Genomic DNA, 26,051 nt, shown 5'->3' on the forward strand with positions numbered 1-26,051 from the left:
AAGACCAAAAAACATACTACAAGAGACATGCTCTCTAAAAAACTAGAACAAATCATAAATGAATCAACCACCATTTACGGATCAACAATTGATCACATGTGGGACAAACAACAAATGGAGAAACATGACTAGTGAAACAAACTATGTTGATTAATACATTTCCCCAAAATTTGGGGCAGGCCTAATGAAACCTATTCATCTTGTTGCTGTTATACGACGTCCGAGCGCATGTGAAAGCATGGTACAACTGGCAGGTATTCTCATTGGTGACAGGGTACGATGTTCATAGATCGGTGGGTGCCTATGGGTGTGAAACCCCTCGTAAGCAAGGCACCAAGAGAGGAGGTGCCACGTGGGCATGGAGCGCCACGTGGCAGCTTACCACGTTGTATTGGTGTGGAGATGGTCATGTTCTATGACACCGTACTTCGGTCTAAGCGTTGGTTGAAAGTGACGATGATCCGTAGCCGAATTTCAGCATACCACCTCATCCTCGGAAACTCCACGATGGCTGCCCTTCCTCGGAGCAACAGCAGTCGCAGCAAACAGTCGCTATCTCAGCATCCTGATCGCCTTCCTTATGAATTGCCCACTCTAGATAATCGGGCTCGACATACTTTTCAACAACTTGCGCAAGATATTGCCAAGTCTGACGTCGTCCCCGCCTCTTGCCTCGTAGAAGCAAGTTGGTGCGTCTATTGCCTCATATCATCAAGGTTTGACAGAACCTATGTTGGTGTCACTTCTAACTTGCGTCGCAGGTAGAATACTTCCCCAATCTTTTTAGCCTCACCTCGGTTGTTCATTCAAATTGAGTATAGCCCTATATTGTCCCCAATTTGGTGATCATTGCCTTGCAAATTACACGATTCCTTTGTCTGTCGTGCTTTCTGTCGAACTGTCAAAACTGGGAGATCACATAGCCCACGTTCCAAACCAGAGTTCATCGAATTCTCCTATGTCATTGTGCTGTCTGTACGGTGTTATTTTTTTCGTGGCTTTCCAAGAATTTCAACACATGCCGTTGACGCATTTGATAATTTTATAGATGCCTTGTGTGGTTGCTTGATAGCTGCTACATTAGTAGCAATAGACTGTGAGTTGTGTATTGTGCTGCAAGTCCTACGTTTTTCTTTCCTTGAAAACAGGGTAAGCGAATTGCAAATGACCATTATCAGACGTTAAAAAATTTCCCAGGAGTGGTTCCCTTGGCAAATTTCTGGGTCTCAAGCAGTCCCTGGGCTTGCTGAGCCATCTCATCTCCCTTAGTACCCAACCTTTCACTCTCTTCTTCCTACTCTCATGTCTCATCCCTCACCTTTTCCAGATCTGCATTCCCCTTCTTAACGAGAATTGTCAATGATTTCAACCCCACAATGTCTAGGGGGATTTTCATCCTTAGATAGAATACGATTATAATTCGCACTATCAAAATGTTTTTGGGACTTTTTAATTTTCCTCTATACAGGATAAGTTTGATCACTCATCCAAGTAAATACATTTCTTTGAACTTGTTTATTTCTTCATTTGGAGAACCCACAATGTCTAGGGGGTTGTCATCTTGGATAGCTTACGTTTATAATTCACACTGTCAAAAAAAATTTCTTGGACTTAAACATTTCCTTTTCACAGGGTAAGTTTGAGAACTCATCCAGGTCTATATGTTTCTTCCGAACTTGTTAATTTCTTCATTTCGAGCCTGCTCTTTACTCTTTACGTCTAACGCCTTGTATTGAGAGCATAGCTGCTTGTTTGTCAGATATGACATTAGTGATCTGGGAAAACATCTACCCTCTTTATTCTCTCATTTGGTCATGGCACAATATAAAGAAAAGGTACAAACTATGCTCCATACTTGTCAGATATAAGCTTCACAGGTCATCCTTCATAGAGTGGTTGGCTCTGATGCTGCTTCCATAGACCTCCTGCTGCTCTTCTTCCTCGGTGAAGACCTGCAGCCACTAGTGAGGCTCTTGTGAATTGCCTAGGCTCCCCTACTGGAGGCTTTGTATAGGGGCCGGCCAGGCCCCTGCAGCAAGTGACCAGGGGCAGGCTGGCCTTGCCCTGATCCTGTCCCGATGCTGCTATCTATGTGACGAACTGTACTGACCTGTACGGCCACCTTACCAGCCTGGCCGACCCTGGTGCTGTTGTCTACTGACCTGCTGAAGATCCTATTGGACCCTATTTAGCCTGAAATCGTGTCCATGTGGCGCCATATTCTATCCACACATGGGCCCTAGAATTGTCAACTGTGGATGGCTCCAGATCTCTGCCATGTCTGCAGCAGATACGCTTTTCAAGTGGACCTCATCTCCATCTCCATCTCCTTCAGGCTCTGTTTGCTGCCCACGTGGCAGTTTCATTTATTGCTCTATATGCTATTGCATACAGCCATGCCAGTAGTCTTTCATGCTGCCTATGTTTCAGCTCACATACTGACCACATTACAGCCCTCATGGATGATCCTCTCCACCCAGATATGCCCATGTGGCATTCATATGTGATGCACACATAGCCCCCTTTCATGCCCCTCCAATCCTATCCAGGTACCATGTCCCTGTTCTCTCGTCATTGGGGCTTGTACATAGGCCAATGAGCCATTTATTCCAATAAACACACAGTCATTCAACTCAGAACTCAGTTAGTGGCATCTTCAGCAAATACAGAGAGAAAGGGGGCTATTTTCAGAAGCTGTTTTTCTGTATGGACAACAGTAGCAAATGTTCTTTGTCACAGGTGCAAAAGCTCTGGTGCCATCTCTCAGTGTCAGCTGTCACTAGACAACATAGAGACTGACATAACAGAGCTAGGCCCTTATCCACGGCACACCTACAGCATGTGACACGTCTAGGTGCGGTTTTGCTTCAGATCGGCCAGCACACGGGTAGAAGCACAAGAATCCCGTAGTGAAGCAGATGCAGTTCAGCATGCAGAAAGTTTTCAAGACAAGGGTGTGCTAGAATACATGCAGCCAAGGCCCAAGAGAAAAAACGAATTAGAGTTTACATAGAGTAGAGCTACGGCTGATGCCTGGTAGGTGAGAGTGACTGAATGGATGAAGAATAAGGGAGGCACACACAGATAGTCGTGTTCCCAACATTAGAGCTTTCTCAGGGAAATCCGACTTTCAGGTGCCATTTCCACCATTCACCCACATAATTACTTACGTGCAAAACCCTTCTATTGGTAACACCTGCATAGCTTTGCACTTGTGGTGTAAGGGGCATCTTATTATTCATCCATCACATAGAGTTCTCAGATGCATCCCCTACATGGCTCCTATTCTTGTTGTAAAATTGCCTTCTAGGCTTTTTCTTCAACTGTCGTGCTTGGTACAAGACCTTGCCAGCTGAATACGAGCACTATAGAACAAGGTAGTGTGATACTATGACAGATTGGGACACTCCACTGAGGATTGTCATCACTGGTATTAAAGGATGGGAAACCAACTAAGTGTTTTGAGAGGGCCAAAGTGGGTTTGAGCTGGCACAAAATGGTATGCAGAACACTAGCACCCAGTGATCGAGATAATGGAGATAGTTAAGAACAATTCACTCAAGGATGAGTTTGGGAATGTTCCTAGATTCATCTAGGTATATGCTTCTGCCGTACTATCGTGAGATTGAAACTGCACTATGTTGTGTTTTTAGAGAAAGAGTTTGGGAATGTTCCTGGATTCATCTAGGTATTTGTAATAGCAACCAAGCCTAGAACTCAGAGATTAGGAAGTGATGCCAGAAACACCTAATGATAAATGGGTAATGTGGCCGAGAAAGGTCCAGAAATCTGATGTGCATACCTAGAATTAACAAATGCTACTTATATTGCAATTGTGCCATATTAATTTTTAAAAGACAATTACGATGCTCAAAGTCATGGTACTAAGCTATACCAGTAGACAACACAACATTGGTTGAGAACTCCGTACAAGTGATCTTGCTGATGCTACCATGAAGGAAGTCATAGCTCACGGAGGATCAGGTGTGAGCATCATCTTTGACGAACTTTTGCTAAGTCCCCAATTAAAGCACTTAAACTATTGCCCTTTTGAGTTTCAAGCGCACATGAGAGGCCAACATTTCTGAAGGAGATGCTTAAAGATGTCTAAATTAACATCAGTGGAAGCTCTTTGCCATCTCTCTGATATTGAATTGCCATGGAGGAAAAGGCATGCTGCCTATAGTTAACTGAAATAATGCATAAGGATCGCATGACTGGCATGCAGGAGTAATAATTCTAGAAAGCAATGCCAAGTTCTGTATACCAATAGATCTCACATTTTCCCAAGTTGCGAGCTACTAGGAGGATCATTTTCTCCAAGATATGGAAAATGAAATATTGGAGCTTGAGGATTTCTAGTGGGGAAAAGCATTTGTTTTAGGTAGTAACTGATTGTACTAGTGGTAAGTTCAAGAAATGCATCTTAACAAGATCGATCGACCATTGATAAATCTCATATGCACTAACTTAACTATTGATCTTTTTCAGTATATGAAGGCTCTTTCCTCTTTGTACTGAGAAGTGTACACTTGGGATTGCATCAAGATAAAGAAGTTGTGAGGTGCCAGTCATAGAAGTTGAGATTTCACATAAATTAACTATTTGAAATGGAGTTTTCCAAAAGAGTCCTTTACAAAGGAAACACTCTTTGTTGGAACTGCCCTGCCACACCCGTGCTCTACCTCTCGTATCTCAATCACAATCTCAATAACAATCTCAATGTCAAACTCCGTTGAAGGTAGAATACGAATCTTAATCACAATCTTAGTCACGATCTCAATCTCAATCTCGATCTTGAGATCTGCACCTGGAACCTCGATCTCGATCTTGATTTGGTTCCAAAATTTGAATCTCTTTCAATTCGCCTCGAAATCAACGCACATGAAAGCTTCTTCCTAAATCTATGTGCTCTTCTTCTCCGAAAATTTGTATTTTTAAATTGCGAATCAGCATTTCCAAATCTAGACGCGCTTTTCAGGAAAACGTCATAGCCTTGATTTGGCATTTTTTCCTTTTTCTTTTTCTGTTCTTACTTTTTTAAATACACTGGATAATCAGCCCTACTTGGCGACCCATATGTCTCTCAAACGGTGAGGAATCCAGAAATAATCAATAAGACAACTTTTTGCCCGTCTCTCAATTCCCTACAACTTTGTCTTGATATCATTCTGCCAAAATCCGTTATTCTAGGCCTCAAATCTGCGTTTTAGAATTTGACAGAAATCCGAGCAGAAAAACCAGTCCAAAGTGCTTTTCCAAGATCTTCTGACCATTATTTCACTACCGAAAATATTGAACCATGTAAATTGCAGTGTATTAAAACTGTAGCGTGCTGAAAAGTCTACAACTCTCTCATACAAACTTTTTCCAACGAATTGTCTTTCCATACTTTTTTGCCTTTCAAAAAGGGCTAATGTAAATATTCTGATGACAAAATACCCCAAAAATGTGCAAACATAGAAACAAAATAGAATGCAGTGAGCTGAGGCCTCACAGGAGGTGCAGGGCATATATGCCAACACTGCAAACCATTGATTCTTCGTTGAGCCAATTTGACACCGAGGTACCACATGAATTCAAACTATGCGAAGAGGGTGAAACAAGTATTGGATTGACTCATACATGATGGTTTTATTTATGCAATGGATGAAAGAAGAATGGTAAACTCTATATCTATTTTCACTTCTAGAGTTGAATGCCTAAACGGCAGCCTTCACAAGCATCTTGGATAGGGAGCAAGACATGGATGGGTATAGGGCCATATCAGATCTTGCTCGCCTTGGAAGATCAACTGAAAATTTCTTTCACTATTGAATGTGCTGGTTATGCTTGTATGTGATGCCATTTGTATTGCAAAATGTCCATCAACCTTAACCGATTTGTAATGGATAGTTTTCAAAGTTTTCACACCAAACTCTTGGCCATATTCCTAGATAATTCTATATCTACACCATTGGGTAGAACAACCCGCTTGCCTACAGAAGGTAGTTAGTGTTGCCAAACTACAATGATTTCACTCAATCCAGCCAAGTGTCTTTCAACATTATGGAACGAGAAGCACTTGGCATGACTATTGTAGAGTCCATATAGTGAATGACCACCTCGTGAACATCACTGATGAGTAAGCTATACACTAATTGATATGGCTATCCCGTTATCCACCTCTCAAGCTAGGAATAACTTGGATTCAACAAGCAACACATTTTCCCATTAGAGTCCATTGGCACAAACATCCACAACCAAAATACAACAATTACCGAAAGACTCTACCGTGAGATCTTCCCTTCTGACTGTCTAAAAGGTCTTGATCCTCCATTGTCTATCTCCTGAAACTACAAGACAAACAAATATCCCAAAGCAAAAAAAGGATATCTATGATAAGGTGCAGAGAGCAAATGTATCTTGGCTCATCTTCCCATTGTGTGCCATTATAGCAAGCCATGTCGTTGAAGTACCCACCAAATCAACATCTCTATGTGTAACTTTGAGCTGATGATCCAATCGGTATTACAAACCTCCTCACATTAAAGCTCTAAGTAGCTAGTCTCATCCTCGTGCATCCTGGTGAAGATGGCCTTGTCGTTAGTTTCAATATTTAAGCCACCCTTCCTGTCATTCCCTTACCACGTTTTCCTTTTTCGAGTCTGAGTCCTCCTCGTCCTTCTAATTTGCCTTGTTCTTCTTGCAATCCTGCACAAGTTATCCAAGTTGTTCATAATAGTAGCATTTTTTTCTTGCTCTCACTATTAGAAGAGTCCCCGATTTCTTGACAGATAGCACACCTAACTAATCTAGTCACCTTCCTCACTTCAGGCAAAGGTATCCTTCCTCAGTGGATCACTAATGCTGGTCTTTTGGGCTATGACTTCCAAGATTCTCATTTCCCTAGCTCTGATACTATGGCAAAATAATGGAGTCTAGCTTCTTACAGCCTAAACTCCATGGTGGAATGTTCTTAGGATCATCGACACCCAAGATCACATTTATAGTGATATGTGCACTATCACGAGGACGTGAAAAGTGATGTAAAGTATCTTCGTAACTCAACCAACGCTTAACCCAGGGTGAACCATGGTTAAGTGTTGTAATGGTTTGGCCGTGAGGGACTGGCTAGAGGAAGTGCACACTTCCTAGAAGTTCCTAAGGGCAAAGTCTAGGTGCACCACTAGGTCCTAGGGGCAAGGCAAAGGCTTTAAAAGAGGGGTCTAAAAGTTGGGCCCAAGAACCAACGTTGTTCTTGGTATGGGGGTTAGGACTTTAATGAAGGGGAAAATGGCAAGGAGGAGGTGCCATTTGTCAAGCATGTGTATGCATGCCCTTCCCCCACCTTCCATCTCTCTCCCCTCACTCTCCCAGAGGTGTTGGACGTTTTCAGTTGTTCTTGTGCAGTTTTTGAGCTGTTTGAACTGTTTCAAGCCTGTTTTCAGCCGTTTTAACACTGTTTTGACTATTCCAAGGCTAGTACGCACTTCTAGGAAGTGCCAGAACTCATTTTTGGACTTTCAAGAAATTTTTATACGGACTGTAGTACGGAATCCGTACATACGTGTTCAGTTGCCTCCAGCAGGTGCCCGGAGTTGTCTTTTGCTGTGCTGGACCTTTGTTCACATGTTTTTGGCTGCGTGGTGGCTTTTGGAGCTGTTCCGGAGCTGTTTTGGACCAGTGCAGGCTGCAGGAGGAACTTTCCCTGTTGCTTTTGGCACCTTCTCTTAGGAGAACTCAGGCATAGATCCCGAGGCGATCATTTCAGGGTAGATCTGTGAACCATCTTTCCTCTACAGCTCTTTCTTGTTCACCCTCTGCTCTCTACCTTCATTTCTCTCTTCCCCTGATTGCTAGAAGAACCTGCACCTTGCGGGGAGCTTGGATAGAGGATAGGTGTGAGGAAGGAGCTCGCCCCTCTGCCACAATCAGCAGGAGTTGGTTCCAGGTTCGGTTTTTCCTTGTTCTTTCTTGCTTTGCAGCTTTTTGCAATGCATGCGTGTTGTGTGCAGTCCTTTCAGGACTCCAATAGGTTCTAGGAAGCACCCAAAGGCAAGGGTGATCCTATGGAAGGCCTAAGGACGGTGTGGATGCATGTGATAGCCTTGAGGCTGCCTTGAGCTCAGTTTGCCAGTGGTTTGGATGCCTGAATGCCTCTAAGTTGTGTCAGATCAGAAGTGAATGCCTGAGTATGTCTGGCCAGTGGGAATTCTAGTGGTGCACTGGGATTAGATGCCTTGAAGACAAGTAGAGGATTGGTAGAGAGGAACAGTGCAAGGTTGAACCCTTGTTGTAAAGCATTTCCATTCAGAAGCATTAAATAAATATGTAAGGGGCGCCAAGGCATTTGGGGCCAGTGGGTGCACTGTGTATTATTTTCATTGAGCAGGGGCATTCTAGCCTCACCTTTGTTGTTGTTGAAGCTTGTTTCTAAGTTGTGCTAAGTGATTTAAGTGACTGAAGCTTGCATTGTGGCTATTTATGAATTTTATGACTGAGTAGAAGAAGATCACTGCCCTTTTGTTTATCCAAGGCCGGTTTCAGTGGTTCCATTGCCGGGATCGTCACCATCTTCCTACAAAGGTGGGCCCTCGTAGTGTTGGGTGAAGGACACCTTCAGTGCAATTGTTGCTATAGCCATCAATCTTAGCAAGCATGTCACACCGTGAGAGGTCATTGACCATTTCAGAGCAGGAGGGGCAGGACGAAGACAAAGCATCAGAGAGCTTTGAAGAGGAGCACAGTACCAGCGGGGGTGATGACCAGCAGACAGTGGGACTCATCCTGTCTCTCATGAGCATGCCACGGAGGACTCACAGGATGAGGTAGATGTGACAGAGGAGCTTGATCCCAATGCACTTTTTCAGCTACGGATGCAAAGTGTAGCGGGAGCCCTGTCGCAGTTGTAACATGCTGTCACGGAGATTATGCAAGCTCCTCCCCCTATGGTTGCTTCCCCTGGAAGCAAAAAGTCATCTCAAAAGAAACATAAGAAGCATAAGAAGACCCCTAGGCATGTTTCTTTCGGTGGACAGCCGTCAGAGATGCCCTTGATCACCCCTGTAGCGGGTCATGCCAATAACTTCCATTCAGTCAATCAGGGACAGCAAGCCCTTCCTCAGCCCACGATGCATCCAGGATATTTCAGAGGGGGATCAGTTTTTCAGGCAATGGTGGCACCATCCGCAGAGGCACCCGGAATGCCAGGTAGCTCTATGGGCAGCACGCAGCCGGGAATGCAGAATTTCCAGCAACCTATGATGGCTGGAATGCCCCTTGCAAATGCCAATATGATGTACTCAAACATTGGAATGCAGCCTAGAATGCAGATAGGAATGCCTGGGACAATGGGCAATACTTAGAATATGCCACAGATGCAGGGAGTGGGACCTGGAAACCCCACCATGGGTACGGTTGGAATGGCTCAGAATGCGGGAGCAGTGATGCCCCCACCGTTTTTACAAGCCCCCGTTTAGGACAATCTCACCCCTAAAGGCAAATTGAAAGATTACAAGGAGGGAGGGGCAACTGTCAAGTTTGAGACTTTCAATGGGATGCAGGATAGATTGAAGGCTTTGACATTCGTGCAACAGTTTGATGCTGCCTACTCAGGTGGACACTTCACAGAATCCTCCAAAGTTCGAAAGGCAGCCACCTTTTTGAAGGGCAATGCGCTCCAATGGTGGACCAACCTCCTCTTGCAAGGCAGAGCACCTACCACTTGGGTCGAATTCAAGCAGGTCTTCTCAGCAGCATGGCTCACTACCACTTTTGAGGTGGATATCATGACCGCCTGGTACAGGTTGGATGCTGCAAATTGCAGAAATTTGGAGGACTACAATAAGAAGTTTTGGGAAGCCCTACTGCCAGTGAATTCTTACAGACATGTGCCACTGTCCGAGCAATTGAAAGATATTGCTGCGGGTTGCCAAAGGAGATTCGGGACTATTGCACGAAGACAAGGGTTTCCAATATGTCTCAGTTGGTTGAGAATTGTTAGAATTATAGATATAATTCAGCAGTGACCAATGTAATTTAATAAGCTAGTTAGGGGCACTTTTCCCTCTTTAAGAGGTTTTTCCCCTTAACCGCAGTTAGTTCACTAACTATGGTTAGTGACTACTAAGGTTTTGTCACTAGGACAAAACCTTATCTCTAACTCTTTCAGTTGTACACTCACACACTCTTCTATTGCAACCAAGCTATCAAGCTTTCAGCTCTCAAGCTCACTCTCTCTTGCTCTCTCGCTCACTCCCCAAACACTCACATTTGGTATCAGAGCAGATCGTGCTCGAGGACCTGCGCTCTGCTCCCAGACTCTAGCTCCTGCGAGCTCTTTATATCTGGTCGTGTAAGACCTCGAAGGCAGCGTGGGATATCTTAGAAAGCATGTATGCCGCTTGGAATGATGCAAGGGTATCTTTCTTGAAAAGAGAGTTAAGTAATACACATATGGAAGAGGGTGACTCCATGTCAGTCCACCTCACAAAGCTACAGGATCTCAGAGAGCAATTATTGAACATAGATGAGATTATTCCTGATTCAGAGATGATTACTACCACTCTGAATTCTCTTCCTGAGTCTTATCTCAGCTTTCATACCTCGCTGAACTTATCATTGAGGGGGGGTGCAAATCCTCTCACTTTTCATGAGTTGATAGGACTTCTGCTTCAGGAAGAGCAGACTAGGAAAAACTTGGCTTCACGTGCAGGTGAACAAGCTATGCTCTCAAAGTTTAAGTAAAAAACAAAGGGACAGGCAAAGACATCAGTAAAGTGGGTCAGGACAGCCTTCACAAAAGGCTAAAAATGATGCAAGTAAGCCCAAAAAGAAGGGTTTTTGTCATTACTGCAAAAAGCCAGGTCATTACTGCAGGAAAAGGCTTGCAAAAGAAAAGAAAAACAGCTCCGGTATGGCTGTTTCAGATTTAGCTCCTCATGCATCTGACAGTGGGGATGCTATAGCCAACTTTGTTGGACATGATTATGCCTTTTTATCTTGCATTTCAGATTCTAGGCTGGCTGCTCCTGATTCTCGGGATAGTACAGCCACTTGTAATGATGATACATATGCATTTTTGACTTGAAGTTATGGCTCTTCTACGGATGCATCTGCTTTCAGTGTCAATGAAACACTGAACACTTGGTATTTTGACAGCGTTGCATCCAAGCATATCACTTCTAGGAAGTGTCTTTTTACTTCCATGCATCCACCTCCCGTTGGTAAGAAAGTCACTTGTGCCAATAACTCGTCATATTCAGTACGTGGCACAAGAGAAGTTGAGCTTACTGCCATTGATGGCTCAGTTTTCAGACTTTCGGATGTCTTATATGTGCCTAGTATCACCAAGAATCTTCTTTCAGTGTCCACTCTTAACAGAGCTGGACTTCAGGTCATCTTTGAGGATGACAAATATGCTGTCCGAGACAGGGAAAATGATGATGCCTTAAGATTATCTGGTACTCTGCTGCGTGGGCTTTTTCAGCTTGATCTTTTTGAGAAAAGAGCAGCCCATGCTCTTGCAGTTTCTACCCCTACTGCTGCCATTCAGAATGCAGAATTATGGCATGCCCGATATGGCCACATGCATTACAATAGCTTGATGACACTTCAGAAGCACTCTATGGTTGATGCATTGCCACCTCTTGAGATACCTCCTCCACATGCCTGTGAAGGGTGCATTTTAGGCAAGATGCATAGATTTCCCTTCAAAAAGGATGGTTCAGTTAGAGCTGTCCGCAAATTATAGCTTATACACAGTGATGTCTGTGGTCCCATGAGGACTCCATCATTGGGTGGTCATCTCTACTTTGTTATCTTTATTGATGATTACTCCAATTTCACTTGGGTCTTTGGGCTGAAGTGCAAATCAGAAGTGTTCATGGTGTTTAAACACTTTTCAGCCATGGTTGAAAATGAAATTGGACTCAAGATACAGACATTGCGCACAGATAGAGGTGGGGAATACTTGCCTGCAGATTTTGATGCTTTTCTGAAAGGCAAGGGTATTGTGCATCAGCTCACAGTGAGGCTGACCCCTCAGCAAAATGGCAAAGCTGAGAGGAAAAATAGAACTCTTATGGAGATGGACAGATGTATGCTGAAAAGCAAACACATGCCTCACAAATTTTGGCTTGAAGGTCTGATGTGTGCCAACTACATTTTAAATCGGGCTCCCACTAAGGCTTTGAAAACAAAAACTCCCTATGAGGTCTGGAATGGGAGAAAGCCTTCAGTGGATCATTTCCGAGTCTTTGGATGCCTTGCATATGCTCATGTGCCAGTTGAATTTAGGCACAAGTTGTCAGATAAGGCAATTAAGTGCATATTTGTTGGGTACAGTGCAGAAAGCAAGGGGTACCGTCTCTACAGTCTTGCTACACGCAAAATCATTGTCAATAGAGATGTGTTATTTGCAGAAAATTCAGCTCACAATTTCATATGCCTTCTTCTTCAGAGGATGTTTTTGAGGGGTTGCTACCCATTGCCTTGGGTTCCCCTGCTGATATTTCTGATGCAAATCAGAATTTACAGCCACCTCCCGATGCTTCAGTTCAGCCACAGGATGTCTTGCCACCTCCACAGGCAGTGGAACAGGTGGTGCAGCAAGAACTTGCAGACATACATGCAGCAAAAACAGTCCCAAACTGGCTGTTACAGACTCTCAGGGAGAGTAAGATTGATGCTCCATTACCTGACAGAACTCGCAGTGCAGCAAGGCACATGGAAGGTGCTAATTTAGTGGAATCAGCACATGCAGGTACTCTTCTTGATGAAGAGGACCCTGCAACATTCGAAGAAGCAAAGGACAATGTGCATTGGATGAATGCCATGCACGATGAGTTGCAGTCCATTAAGAAAAATCAGACTTGGGATGTTGTAGACTTGCCACCAGGTAAACGTGCCATTGGCACACGATGGGTTTTCAAGGTGAAACGGAAGCTAGATGGCTCCATTGACAGATACAAGGCAAGGCTGGTTGCTAAAGGCTATGCTCAGAAAAAGGGCATAGATTATGAAAAGACTTTTGCTCCTACATCTCGGATGACCACCATCCGATCTGTTATTGCAATGGCTGCACATTTTGAGTGGAATGTTCATCAGGTGGACATAAAAATAGCCTTCTTAAATGGAGACTTGCTGGAAGAGGTTCATGTCAAACAAACTCCAGGCTTTGAAATTACAGCAAATGCACTTCAGGTATGCAAGCTAAACAAAGCTTTGTATGGGCTGAAACAGGCCCCTCGTGCATGGTATGCCAAGATTCATGCCTTTTTGACCAGCAAGGGGCTGCACTATAGTCCTACTGAGAGCACCCTCTACATCAAGATGGATGGGGGGGAAATTTTAGTCATCCTTCTTTATGTCGATGACTTACTGCTCACAGGGTCCAATGAAGTAGAGATGGGTCCTTTGTGTGATGCAAATATGGCGTGTCTGGGACTCAGCCAGTCAGTTACTCCGGTGATAGGCAAGCTGCAGATGCATATTCAGAGCTACGTGGACACAGAAGAGTTCTATATTATGCCGTTGAATGGTTGTGATGTGTTACTGGGGATACCTTGGCACTTTCGTGTTGGGGCTGTTTTGGATACAAAGAATAAAACAATCACAATCACTCACCGTGGCAAGACCCACGTTCTGGATGCTAAATTGAAGGGAGAATCCATCCCTATTGTATCTGCTTCTGCCATTGGCAACGTAATGAAAAAGCATCTTTCAGCGTACTTAGTGTTTGCATCTGAAAAGAAGTCAGTAGAAGAAGAGTCTCATTTTTCTAAGCTGGAAAAACAGCGGACAGATTTTCTTTTTCAGTTTAGGGACTGTTTTTCTAACTCCCACCGGAGTTGCCCCCTAAAAGGCCAGAAGACCACACGATAGATATAATCCCTGGTAGCAGTCCTCCTCACCGACCTCCTTACAGGGTCAGTGCAGCCCAGCAAGAGGAAATTATGAACCAGGTCAAGGACCTGCTGGAGAAGGGGCTGATTCAGCCCAGCTCTTCACCTTACTGCTCACCCGTACTCTTGGTCCAGAAGAAGGATGGATCCTGGCGGATGTGGATTGACTATAGAGCCCTCAATAAGATTACCATTAAGAACAGATTCCCTATACCTCGGATAGATGATATTTTGGATAGGTTACAGGGGTTTGGAATGTTCAGCCGCATTGATATGAAGAGTGGTTATCACCAGATCAGAATTCAGTGAGAGGATGTTCACAAAACAGCATTTCGTACCACATTTGGTCTGTATGAGTTTCTTGTCATGCCATTTGGGTTAACTAATGCTCTTGCCACCTTCAACAGAATGATGGACAGGATTTTTAGAGAGCACTGAACCTTTGTTGGCACTTTCTTCGATGATATCATTGTGTTCTCACAGCATGAGGCTGAACATAGGAAGCACCTGGCAATTGTTCTCGAGGAGCTACGGAAGCATAAGTTGCTTGTCAATGCCAAGAAAAGTGAATTCTTCATGCATGAGATCCATTTTCTCGGGCACATTGTTTCCAAGGATGGAGTTAGGATGGACCCTGCCAAGGTAGAGGCCATCAGGAATTGGCCATACCTGAAGAGCATCCATGAAGTACGTAGCTTTCTGGGCTTGTGCTCGTACTACAGGAGGTTCATTCGGTATTTTGCAGAGATTGCATCTCCTTTACATGCCTTACAGAAGAAAGGGGTCACTTTCAGATGGGGTCCCAAAGAAATTGCAGCTTTTGACCTACTAAAGGAGCGACTTTGCTCAGATCCTGTGATTATTTTGCCAGATCTTCGCAAACCGTTCGCTGTCCAAGCAGATGCATGTGGGAACAGCGTAAGAGGGGTACTTATGCAGGATGGAAGAGTTGTGGCATATGAGAGTAGAGTGCTCCACGATGCTGAAATGAATTTTGGCATCTATGAGAAAGAGATGTTGGCTGTCATACATGCTCTTTCGACCTGGAAGCACTGAAAGCATTATCTTTTGGGTGCTGATTTTCATGTTCAGTCCGATCATCAATCACTGCGGTACTTTCTCACTCAGAGAAAGTTGTCTGAGAAGCATATGAGGTGGGCAAATTTTCTTTCTATGTTTCATTTTCAGATTGTGCATGTGCATGGGAAGAAGAATGTTGTTGCAGATGCACTCACGCAAGCCCACTCCAGATGCAGTGTGTGTTAAGCCACAAGTTTCAGCAGTGACCATTGCATATCATGATGAGCTTGATGCCATGAAGGATCAATATGCTAATGATGCTGATTTTTCACGGATTTATGATCACTTGGTTGATGGACAGAGGCATGAGCACTATACTCTCAAAGATGGATTTCTAATGATGCATGGCAGATTGTGTGTCACGAAACAGTTGAGGCCCAAAGTGTTGACAGAGAGTCATGCTCCACCCTATGTAGGACACAGAGGCATTGATGCCACCATCAAAGCTGTGGAGCACTACTTCTTTTGGCCATCATTGAGGAAAGATGTTGAGGCATATGTCAGGACATGCATCATCTGCCAAAAGGTGAAATATGACAGGCAGAAGCCGGCTGGACTGCTGCAGCCTCTACCTATTCCCGATCAACCTTGGCAGAGTATTGCCATGGATTTTATCTTTGATCTTCCTCGTACACCATCTGGACATGATGGGATATGGACCATTATTTGCAGATTCAGCAAGCAGGCCCACTTCATTTCCGTCAGAAAGAAAATTACAGCAGACCAGATGGCGAGACTCTTTATGTCTCATGTGTTTAAACATCACGGGATGCCTCAATCAATTGTCAGTGATAGAGACCCGCGGATGACAAGTTTTTTCTGGAGAGGTATATTTGAGAATATGGGTACCACGCTGAATTTCTCATCCTCTTTCCATCCTGAATCTGATGGGCAGTCCGAAGAAGCCAATTCCACTGCCCTTGATCTTCTCAAATGCTATGTTTCGGATCAGCAATCGAAATGGGAGCAATTTCTGCCACTTGTTGAGTTCGCGTACAACAACATTGTACACTCATCCACGGGGAAAGCCCCCTTTGAAATTGTGGCAGGAGAACGGAAGGTACCTCCCATTCTGCATACGAAAGAGAAGATTTTTGAAGCGATTTGTGGAAAGTTTGGATGTTGCTTACCAGAAGGTCAAAACAGCCCCCCAGAAAAGCCAAGAGAAGCACAAACGAGCAGCCGATAAGCATCGCCGCGAGTTGCTCTTGAAAGAGGGTGATTGGGTGCTGCTGCGTTTTCAAAAAGCATGACTCAGGAAGATGAAAGGCACGATGAAAGTGTACACAAAGCTGAAGATGCGGTATTATGGTCCTTTTCAGATTTTTGAACGCGGTAATGACGTAGCTTACAGGCTGAAGCTACCTGCCACTTGGACCATATACAATGCCTTTTATGTGAGTTTATTGAAACCTTTCCAGGGTGATGTGCCTGTTGACCTGCTACATGAGGATCAGCCCGAGGTGGAAGAGTTGGATGAAATCTTGGTTCCGGAACAGATTTTGGCACATATGGAAAGAAAGTAAAAGGTAGAGTTTCCCGTCGCTATCTGGTGAAGTTCAGGAATTATCCTACACTGGATGCGAGGTGGATGGAGGAGGGTGACCTGGCAGACTCACCTTAGATTTTGCAGCTCTACCTCGACGCGTTTCAGCTTGCGTCAACTACGGTACAGGCTCCTATAGGTTCAGCAGAGCAGAGATTTGGAGCATTGCCTGGTGCTCAAGAGGAGGGTAGCACCTCCCCTTCCTTGATTCAGACTGCTCATATATCTGGAGATCGCTTGGTGGCACCGATTGTCTCACTCGAGATGTTGCTTGCTAACAATATTTTTGCCGTGAGGTCTCCATGATGGGTGTTCGCGACACTCGACATAGAGGATGCATTGATGTATGGATGGACTCTCGAGCTCTCCTAGCCCATATTATCATTGCAGTTTGTATCTTACATATGATGTATATTCTAGTATGGGCTATTTCTGCCTATTTGTACTTTTTCAACAGCAACCTAGGTAGTTTGCCGTTTTAAGAGGAGGGTATGTCACGAGGACGTGAAAAGTGATGTAAAGTATCTTCGTAACTCAACCAACGCTTAACCCGGGGTGAACCATGGTTAAGTGTTGTAATGGTTTGGCCGTGAGGGACTGGCTAGAGGAAGTGCACACTTCCTAGAAGTTCCTAAGGGCAAAGTCTAGGTGCACCACTAGGTCCTAGGGGCAAGGCAAAGGCTTTAAAAGAGGGGTCTAAAAGTTGGGCCCAAGGACAACCAACGTTGTCCTTGGTATGGGGGTTAGGACTTTAATGAAGGGGCAAATGGCAAGGAGGAGGTGCCATTTGTCAAGGATGTGTATGCATGCCCTTCCCCCCACCTTCCATCTCTCGCCCCTCACTCTCCCAGAGGTGTTGGACGTTTTCAGTTGTTCTTGTGCAGTTTTTGAGCTGTTTGAGCTGTTTCAAGCTTGTTTTCAGTTTTAACACTGTTTTGACTCTTCCAAGGCTAGTACGCACTTCTAGGAAGTGCCAGAACTCATTTTTGGACTTTCAGGAAATTTTCATACGGACTGTACGGACATCCGTACAGACGTGTTCAGCTGCCTCTAGCAGGTGTTCGGAGTTGTCTTTTGCTGTGCTGGACCTTTGTGCACATGTTTTTGGCTGCGTGGTGGCTTCTGGAGCTGTTCTGGAGCTGTTCTAGACCAGTGCAGGCTGCAGGAGGAACTTTCCCTATTGCTTTTGGCACCTTCTCTTAGGAGAACTCAGGCACAAATCCCAAGGCAATCATTTTGGGGCAGATCTGTGAACCATCTTTCCTCTACAGCTCTTTCTTGTTCACCCTCCGCTCTCTACCTTCATTTCTCTCTTCTCCTGATTGCTAGAAGACACTTGCACCCTGCGGGGAGCTTGGATAGAGGATAGGTGCGAGGAAGGAGCTCGCCCCTTTGCCACAGTCAGCAGCAGTTGGTTCCAGGTTTGGTTTTTCCTTGTTCTTTCTTGCTTTGTAGCTTTTTGCAGTGCATGCGTGTTGTGTGCAGTCCTTTCAGGACTCCAACAGGTTCTAGGAAGCACCCAAAGGCAAGGGTGATCCTGTGGAAGGCCTAAGGACGGTGTGGATGCATGTGATAGCCTTGAGGCTGCCTTGAGCTCAGTTTGCCAGTGGTTTGGATGCCTGAATGCCTCTAAGTTGTGTCAGATCAGAAGTGAATGCATGAGTATGTCTGGCCAGTGGGAATTCTAGTGGTGCATTGGGATTAGATGCCTTGAAGACAAGTAGAGGATTTGCAGAGAGGAACAATGCAAGGTTGAACCCTTGTTGTAAAGCATTTCCATTCAGAAGCATTAAATAAATACCGTAAGGGGCGCCAAGGCATTTGGGGCCAGTGGGTGCACTGTGTATTATTTTCATTGAGCAGGGGCATTCTAGCCTCACCTTTGTTGTTGTTGAAGCTTGTTTCTAAGTTGTGCTAAGTGATTTAAGTGACTGAAGCTTGCATTGTGGCTATTTATGAAGTTTATGACTGAGTAGAAGAAGATCACTGCCCTTTTGTTTATCGAAGGCCGGTTTCATGCACACAAGTAAACCCAAAGAATACACACAGATCTAAGTATGCACAGCCAAATAGACAAGCGAAATTCCATGTATAGATGGCACTCTTTGTGTACCACACATGTGCAGCCAAGGGCTGCTCTATCTGGTAGCAAAAGTGGGCTGCATGGTGCTCTTGGTGCTGTCTCCCTCCCCATGGTTGCGTGCCTTTCAATTGGGCTTCTGTGGCTCTATTGGTTGTGACTACATGAACTATCTATTTATAGGGTGAGGGCTAGTTCCCTCCCCCCCCCCTTTCTATATTGGGTAATTGGGCTTTCACGTTTCTACAAACCCAATCAGGTCTGTAATCGACCACACATGGGTTTGTTATGAGCCCCACTAGGTCTGCTTGGTCAGTTGCAACTGCTGACTAGTTGTTGGCACGGATGACCCCACTGAGTGTGGCTTTGTCCTAGCCGATTTGCTTCTTTTGGCTCACCAGATTCGGGCCTATTAAGTCCCTCTTGCCACGCATCCCCCCCTCCCCCCTTGCAAGGCTTTCCAGGCCCCATGCATGTGGTTGGGCCACCCATAGCCACATGGCAGCCTATGGAACTGCCCACATGGCTATCCTTCATGCACGGCATAGTGCTACAAATCAGCAGCCAACTGCCCTCAGATCCTCCCATGTGGCACCTACTCCTTGTGCCCACATGACAGCCCTATGTTCTCCTGATTTGGAGGACTCACAAGTAGGTTCTTGTCAATTACACTAAATGATAGATGCACTTGCATCCATGTAGAGCCTTAAATGGGGATGTTCCAATGGACGTGTGTTATAGTATAGTCATGGAAAATTATGCTATATTTATCATGGAGGTAAGCAATTTATAGCAAGAATATTGGCTTTAGTGCCTTTGTCTTGGACTTCAGAATACTAGTCACAACTATTAAATTCTTGTCATTGGTCCAGCAATGACTCAACTATGTGGCATTTGGGCCTTGGTATAAAGTGATTGAGCATTGATTTTAGGTGTGGTGTTGATTCTGTGTTGCATGCAGAATTAGACAACACAATGGAGAGATTTCAGGTGGTGCAAAAGCAGCCAGAGCTGGAAGACCGTGGAGGATCATTTGTACTATTCAAGGTTTCACAACACACAGTGAGGGTAAATATGTTTCTTGCTCGATTTTTCATTGTTGAATTTTTAGTTCTTAGGTTTGTTCTATTTTTGGAGGTCATTTGCTCTTAGGTACCTATTTAATTTTGGCTTTTGCCCAATTTATTATTATTTTTAGAGTAAAATACATAAATAACTAAGTAATGATTAAACATTAATGAAAATAATGGTTTCCTTGTGTTTGTGTTTGTGTTAGTGTTTCATTTGTTTTTTTATCGTGTTTCCTTGTGTTAGCATTAGTGTTTCTTTTCTTTTTGATATTTAACCTAATCCTCTCTCTCTCTCTCTCTCTCTCTCTCTCTCTCTCTCTCTCTTTCTCTCTCTCTCTTCCCCCCGGAAGACGTCTTAATTTATTGAGGATCATAATATTGTTATTTGCATACTGATTTGTATACTGTGTACTAATCAATATTGACTTAAAATTAGAACATCTGATAGAACCTTCCCCAAAATCATGAGATTTATTCAAATCGGATCCAGCTAAAATATCAAATCTATCTCTATACAAGTTTCTCAGAAAGCAAAGCAATGGGTGGAAGAATAAGAAGAATGTAGGTCATGAAAGTCGAAATTCGCAAATATTTAAATTTTCAGCAGCCGCGACGGTGTTGAAGGCAAGGCCCACTTGAGGTGAATGATCCAAGGTGCAAAAGGGCGGTGTTGACCATACTCCTGTCTTTTTTTAGTAGGGCTACCGCCGAGCAATGGACCCTAAAGAGCCTGCTTGATACACTTAGAGACCATCGACAATAGCGTGCAATCAAGTACCCACAAGTTCTTATTAGGTCCCCCTCACACCAAGAACCTTTCAAGAAATTGCACAAGAATCCCTTGGTCAAAGAAGGGCCTAATAAACCGCAAAGAAGAACAAGAAGAGAGACAAGGAACAAAAAAGAAAGAAAGGTTGAGAAGGGAAAAGCTTAGCAACCCAAGAAAAATAACATACATCCACATAAGAAACTAGCCAGACTAAGAAAAATAACATACATCCACATAAGAAACTAGCCAGACTAGAGGGAACATCCACTAACTTAACAAGAAGGGTGTGTAAGAGCATGACAAAAGAGTGAAAATCATTGAAGTAGTTTAAAATAAGCAAAAGAGACTTGGCAAGCATGCTGCTCAACATATGTAAGGACTCATACACATGTTTGATAAGCTAGCTGTCGGGGCATACGTACCCTCAAAAGATAAATCAATGAAGCACAGCAGCTGCCCAAAAATTCTTATAGACTTGCATGTCCACTAAGGTAACAAAAAATAATACCTTCATAGGACTAGAACATATCCAATCTTACAACTTAATTCTTACTCTTCTTTTAAAATTTAAGTTACTTACAAACATAATTTTAAAAGAAGTTTGTAAGTGACTTTAAACAAAATTATGGGTAGATGAGAAAAGAAAAACATAGTAAGCAAAGCTACGTTTATGTTCTCATCATTACCGAAGCATATGCTGCCAATTAGGTTTTGAGAGGTCCAAAGTCTCTTGGGTTAAGCACCTGGGTAAATACTAAGCTTTGAAATCCCAAGCCAAACAACAAAAACATCGATAACAAAAAGGAAGAAACAAAGCAGAAAACAAGGAAAAGAAATGCGAGAGAGAGAGAGAGAGAGAGAGAGAGAGAGAGGGAGGGAGATACACATTTCCATCTTTGGGAAGCCTGACAGGCCTATGAGAGAGAAAGAAATTCTATTAACATCCACGGAAGACCAACAGGTCTATGGGATAGCAAAAAAGCCTCTCTGGTACATCTGCTTGGGGAGGGCACATGGCAACTCCCAGAGAGTGCAAAGAGACAAAATACAATCCAAAGGCAACTCATACCAGCCATTGTGCGTTGAGGCAAAGTTGCTTGCCAAGGCCCTTGCTGAATGCTATGTTGCGAAAGGTCAAAACTCAAAGCTAGTACTTAAAGTACTTAAAATGCATAGTCTGGCACCATGGTGGCTCTCCCGTGGGCTGCGAAAATGTCTTGTATCTGTGTTTGTTGAGTCCTCTCTCGCTGTGGGGGGGAGGTGGTCTCCTTGACCTCTGTAGATCCAGTAGGCCATATCAAGAGTAACGCCTCGGCTCGGATGATCCCCTGTGAGTAGAGATAGGATAGGCTGGACCTCCATCGTGCCTTCTCTGGTTAACCTCAGCATCATGTGTGGTCTCCGTATCCCTGGCTCCACCGCTTTGTGCTGTCTTTTTCCGTTGATCCATGTTGTCCTCATGTCAGCTCACTCCTCTAGTCCACTATATCGAGGGGCTGATTCGAAAGCATAGAAGTATGTGACATGTTGCTGTGCACAATCAGTCTCCTGCGGCACTGTCACCTCTATTTGCTGCAATAAAGTCTCTCTGTGCCACCGCATCTTCATTAGATACAGGCTAACACAAACGTGGTTGGGAAAGTGGATCGATTGGGAGAGTGGCCAAAAACCGTGCCCCTCTGGAAAGAGACAGTGGTACCGCTCTTGGATCTCACAATAAGCTGAGCAAGTGCATAAGAAGTGCTCCTCTGTATTTACCTCTGCCAGTGTGCATAGCCTGCATATCCTCTGCTGCCTGGGCATGCCTGTGGCGCTCCCAGCCTCAATCATTAGGCAGCTGATGGGATGAGCCCACATCTATCCGATGGCAATCCTCAGCATATGTGAGACCTTTATGTCCTCCAGAAACTGGGCTCTGATAATCACTTTATTCTCTGGTGCTCTCAGGAAATAGTATGGGGAACTCCCCCCCCCCCCCCCAAGTCTGCGATGTGTAGAGTTGGAGTAGATCCAAACATATGATACGGTTGATCTCATCGCGTGAGATATGGAGGGATAGGGCATCCAAGCTGTACTGGAAGGGGGATAGGTGGTCCATCTGGATACCCTAACCATTGAGATATGCATGCGTACAAGGCCATGCGAACCTCTCTCTCGGCTAGTCGTCTAGAATGACTCTAGTGCCATCGTCTGTAGTCTTCAGTTATAGGCAAGGCCCCCACTCCTACCCTATGGAGATATGCTACCTTATGGAAGAAGGCATCAATCTGTAGTGGTATTTAGGACTTGGTGCTACTATTGATACTTCTGTCCTTCCTACTACTGCTCTAAGGGAGCTTTTCTTAAGGGGCACAAAGCCTCGACTTTCTTCTTCCAAGGATTTGTGTCTGTTAAAAGCCATAGAGAAAGAGTTTTAAGAAACTTTTCTCTATCCTACGTTTAGTCATTATATCTTTGGAATTTCAGCTTTGGATATGTTTAGGATCCTTGAACACGAATCAAAATCCAACGTGGAGAGCTTCAGAGTCCGTTTTCTTTTAGTACATAGGTTTGTTCTATTTTAGGATGTCATATGCTCTTAGGTGCCTGTTTAGTTTTGATTTTTACTACTGTCGTATTTTATTATATTTATTATTTTAAGATTAAAATGAATAAATAACTAACTACTAATTTAAAAAAAATGATTGTGAAGGTCTCCTTGTGTTTACGTCGGTGTTTCATTTGTTTTCTTGTATGTGCATTGGTGTATCTCTACTTCCTTGTATTAACATTAGTGTTTCTTTAGTTTTTGATATTTAACTTAATTTGATTCTCTCTCTCTCTCTCTCTCTCTCTCTCTCTCTCTCTCTCTCTCTCTCTCTGTCTTCGCCTGTCGCCCGTCTCTCGTCGCTTGTCGCCCATCACCGTACTGGTTCGCCCGTCGCTCATACCTTCCTGTTGCCCTCGCAAATCGTCCCTTTGGTTTCTTTTAGAGAGCTGTCGGCAGCCGCCAGTAGTAGCAACCACCACCAGCTGCCAGCAGCACCCGCCACTAGCAGTAACCACTACCAGCAGTAGTCAGCAACCTCCACCTCCTCCACCTCCTGATTTCATCGACAACAGCAGCAACACCTTTCTTCGCTCCCCTCACCTCGAGTTGGGTTTGAACCTCCAGCCCAGCAAAGGGGTTAGCTTCAGCCAAGGGGTACAAGTAGACATGGCCAAGATGGAGTGGCCTATCCTCTCTTCCAAATCCCCCTCTGCCTCCACCCCAAAACAAACACTTCCTACCAGCATGAGCAGACCTCTCTACTTCTCAGTTGCCATTCTGGAAGAGGTGAAAGCTAAACCTCGGGTCCTTGAAGGGCCGGACAATCAATTATTGATATAGATGAAGCTGTAAAGGCATGTAAGGCTTCTCCCGCTACCCCCCAGTTGGTCTCGATAGTCAAGGATTTAGTGCATACCGAAGTTCAAACAATTAAGAAGGAAGTGATTGTGAAAGTGGACACAAAAGCAAGTAAGATTGACCATAGACCTCTTGGTCTCCCGTGGACGTTAATAGACTCTCTCTCTCTCTCTCTCTCTCTCACACATTTCTTTTTCTTATTTTCCGCTTTGTCTTGTCCTTTATGTTATCAAAGTTTGTTGTTTGAGTTGGGATTTCAAAGCTTAGTGAGCACTAGGTTCAGCTAAGAGATTCTGGTATCTTTCAAAACCCAGATGGCAGTTATTTATTTTCGCTTAAGAAACTCCCTTCTTCCTTTTTTCTTCCGCTTTTAAAAAACATTAACTTGTAAGATTTGAATATATTATAGTCTCTTCTCTGTGTGTGTATGTGTGTGTGTGTGTTTATGTGTTGGAATTCCTAAGGCACAAATTCCTCCCCTTTCTGGATTTTTAATTGATAAGCTTGTAAACTGTCATTGGACTTGTAGCAGCTTGCCAATTTGAGTGGAAGTGGAAAAATATATCAAAAAGAACATCCTCAGTGAAGATTCCATCAGGTGATGAAAGCACTGTTCAAAGCTCTCCTGCAGTTTGTAGGAGACAAGCAGCTCTGGAAAAAGTAAAAGGCTCAAATAATTGGCAGCAGTTGGACATCATTTGGCATCTGAACTATACGAATTGTTAAAGCATGCTTCCTTTGTGTTGTGTTGACCGTGGATGTCTATTTTTGAAACTATACAATTGTTAACCTTCCACTTCTTTGAACTTATCACCAATGGCACCACAATTTGTGGCATTTAGTGTTTATCTTATGGAACATTTCTATACAAATTCATCATAGAGCTTTTGGGCTCAAATAATGTGCAAATAAGTATGTAGCAGCTTGGGTGCCCCTCACCGATGTAAATGGTTTTTGGTCCTGGAGATGTTGGGAGTAGTTTACAGAGTTCTTGGAAGGATGTCCTTCGGGGACAATCTATCTGGAGCAGCTATAGAGATGGCATTGTATAGGTTTTGAGGATCGAGATTGTAGATGGTACCAACGGGATGAAATAGAACCAGGATGCGAGGTACTTGGCAGGATGTTGGTATTTCCAAGCCTCAAAGGACAGCTAGATGATCATCTGTTAGTTGGAGGATGGCTATTTCCAAGCCTCAAAGGACAGCTAGATGATCATCTGTTAGTTGGAGGATGGATTACTCGTGTGGCATGCCTGAGCTTGTGACTCTATGGATGTCCTAACAATTGTACTTGGGGTATCTTGAAGATTCTGGCAGTTTTGTGGCATTAGCACAGACAGGTAATGTGTGTTTATACCTGTGATCTGGGCCGGTTCTCTTTGTTTTGTACAATGCAGAGATCTTTACGGGAGTAGATGGGGCTTCTCTTTGACCATATTGGTCATTGAGAGGGGGTGGAATAAAAGGGTATTGCCCCACGTCTGAGCCCACATATGAGGAGCAAATAGGGGTAGGACACCTGCAACATGATGGGCTTTGTTGGGGCTGCCGTGTAGGCATGTTGCATATATTCCACCTGGGCAGATTTAGGAGAAATATTGCAAATCTATTATTTGAATGCACTACCACTTGGGCAGCAAGATGGCTTCCATGTGTCATGGGCATGCTACAAGCCCATGGACATCGCCTATACTTCATCCGAGTCAGGGCATGCCAGGGAAGCCACACAGCCTTAGCTGATCAGTGTTATCCATTCATAGATCTAGATCATATATTTGGACAAAATAGGTCAATAAACAGCAGGGGGAACAAAAAAGTTAAAAAATCAGAATTGACCCTCAGGCTTAACCCTCTTAGCATCCTATACATTTCCTCAGCCCCCTCCATATGTACTTCTTACAAGTTACGTGGGATCTCTTCCCTTCCTTCATCCAGAGCCAGTCCCAGGAATGGACAACCACTCAGCAGTCTTTGTTTATTTCACAAGCCCATTAAAGATAGTAATTTGAACTGGGTTGCGCATGTGCATCCTATTGATGCTTGACAACTCAGCGCGGCTTCTTTGCTACCTTGACCTGTCGCCTCACTCGTGGGGTGAACATTAGTCTTGTGATGGAGGCAAAGAAACCTGATCGTCAAATTCAATTGCATGTGGGTGCTTTGTCAATGTGGCTACCATCAAGCTCTGTCAAATGGAGTGGAGGCATCAATGATCATGCAGATCTGAAAC

The 26,051-nt window shown here is 44.1% G+C and overlaps 1 protein-coding gene across 2 annotated transcripts; it reads left to right on the forward strand.

The window, feature by feature from the left end:
* Positions 1-445: 445 nt before the first annotated feature.
* On the forward strand, positions 446-24,697 carry LOC147880162 (Excinuclease ABC, C subunit, N-terminal). 2 transcript variants are annotated; one of them, XM_087371243.1, is made up of 3 exons: positions 446-761; positions 19,554-19,660; positions 24,349-24,697. In XM_087371243.1, exons 1-3 carry the CDS (start codon positions 457-459, stop codon positions 24,543-24,545), a joined length of 609 nt encoding a protein of 202 aa, XP_087227369.1. In that variant the 5' UTR covers positions 446-456; the 3' UTR covers positions 24,546-24,697. The 2 variants fall into 2 exon arrangements, with proteins under 2 accessions (XP_087227369.1, XP_087227370.1); XM_087371244.1 differs by having other exon boundaries at positions 24,352-24,697.
* Positions 24,698-26,051: the final 1,354 nt, after the last annotated feature.

This window comes from Dipteris shenzhenensis, chromosome 32, assembly GCF_047967505.1.
Source record: "Dipteris shenzhenensis isolate YYH24624 ecotype China chromosome 32, Dip_SZ_1.0, whole genome shotgun sequence".
In the NCBI taxonomy this organism is placed as follows: Eukaryota; Viridiplantae; Streptophyta; class Polypodiopsida; order Gleicheniales; family Dipteridaceae; genus Dipteris; species Dipteris shenzhenensis.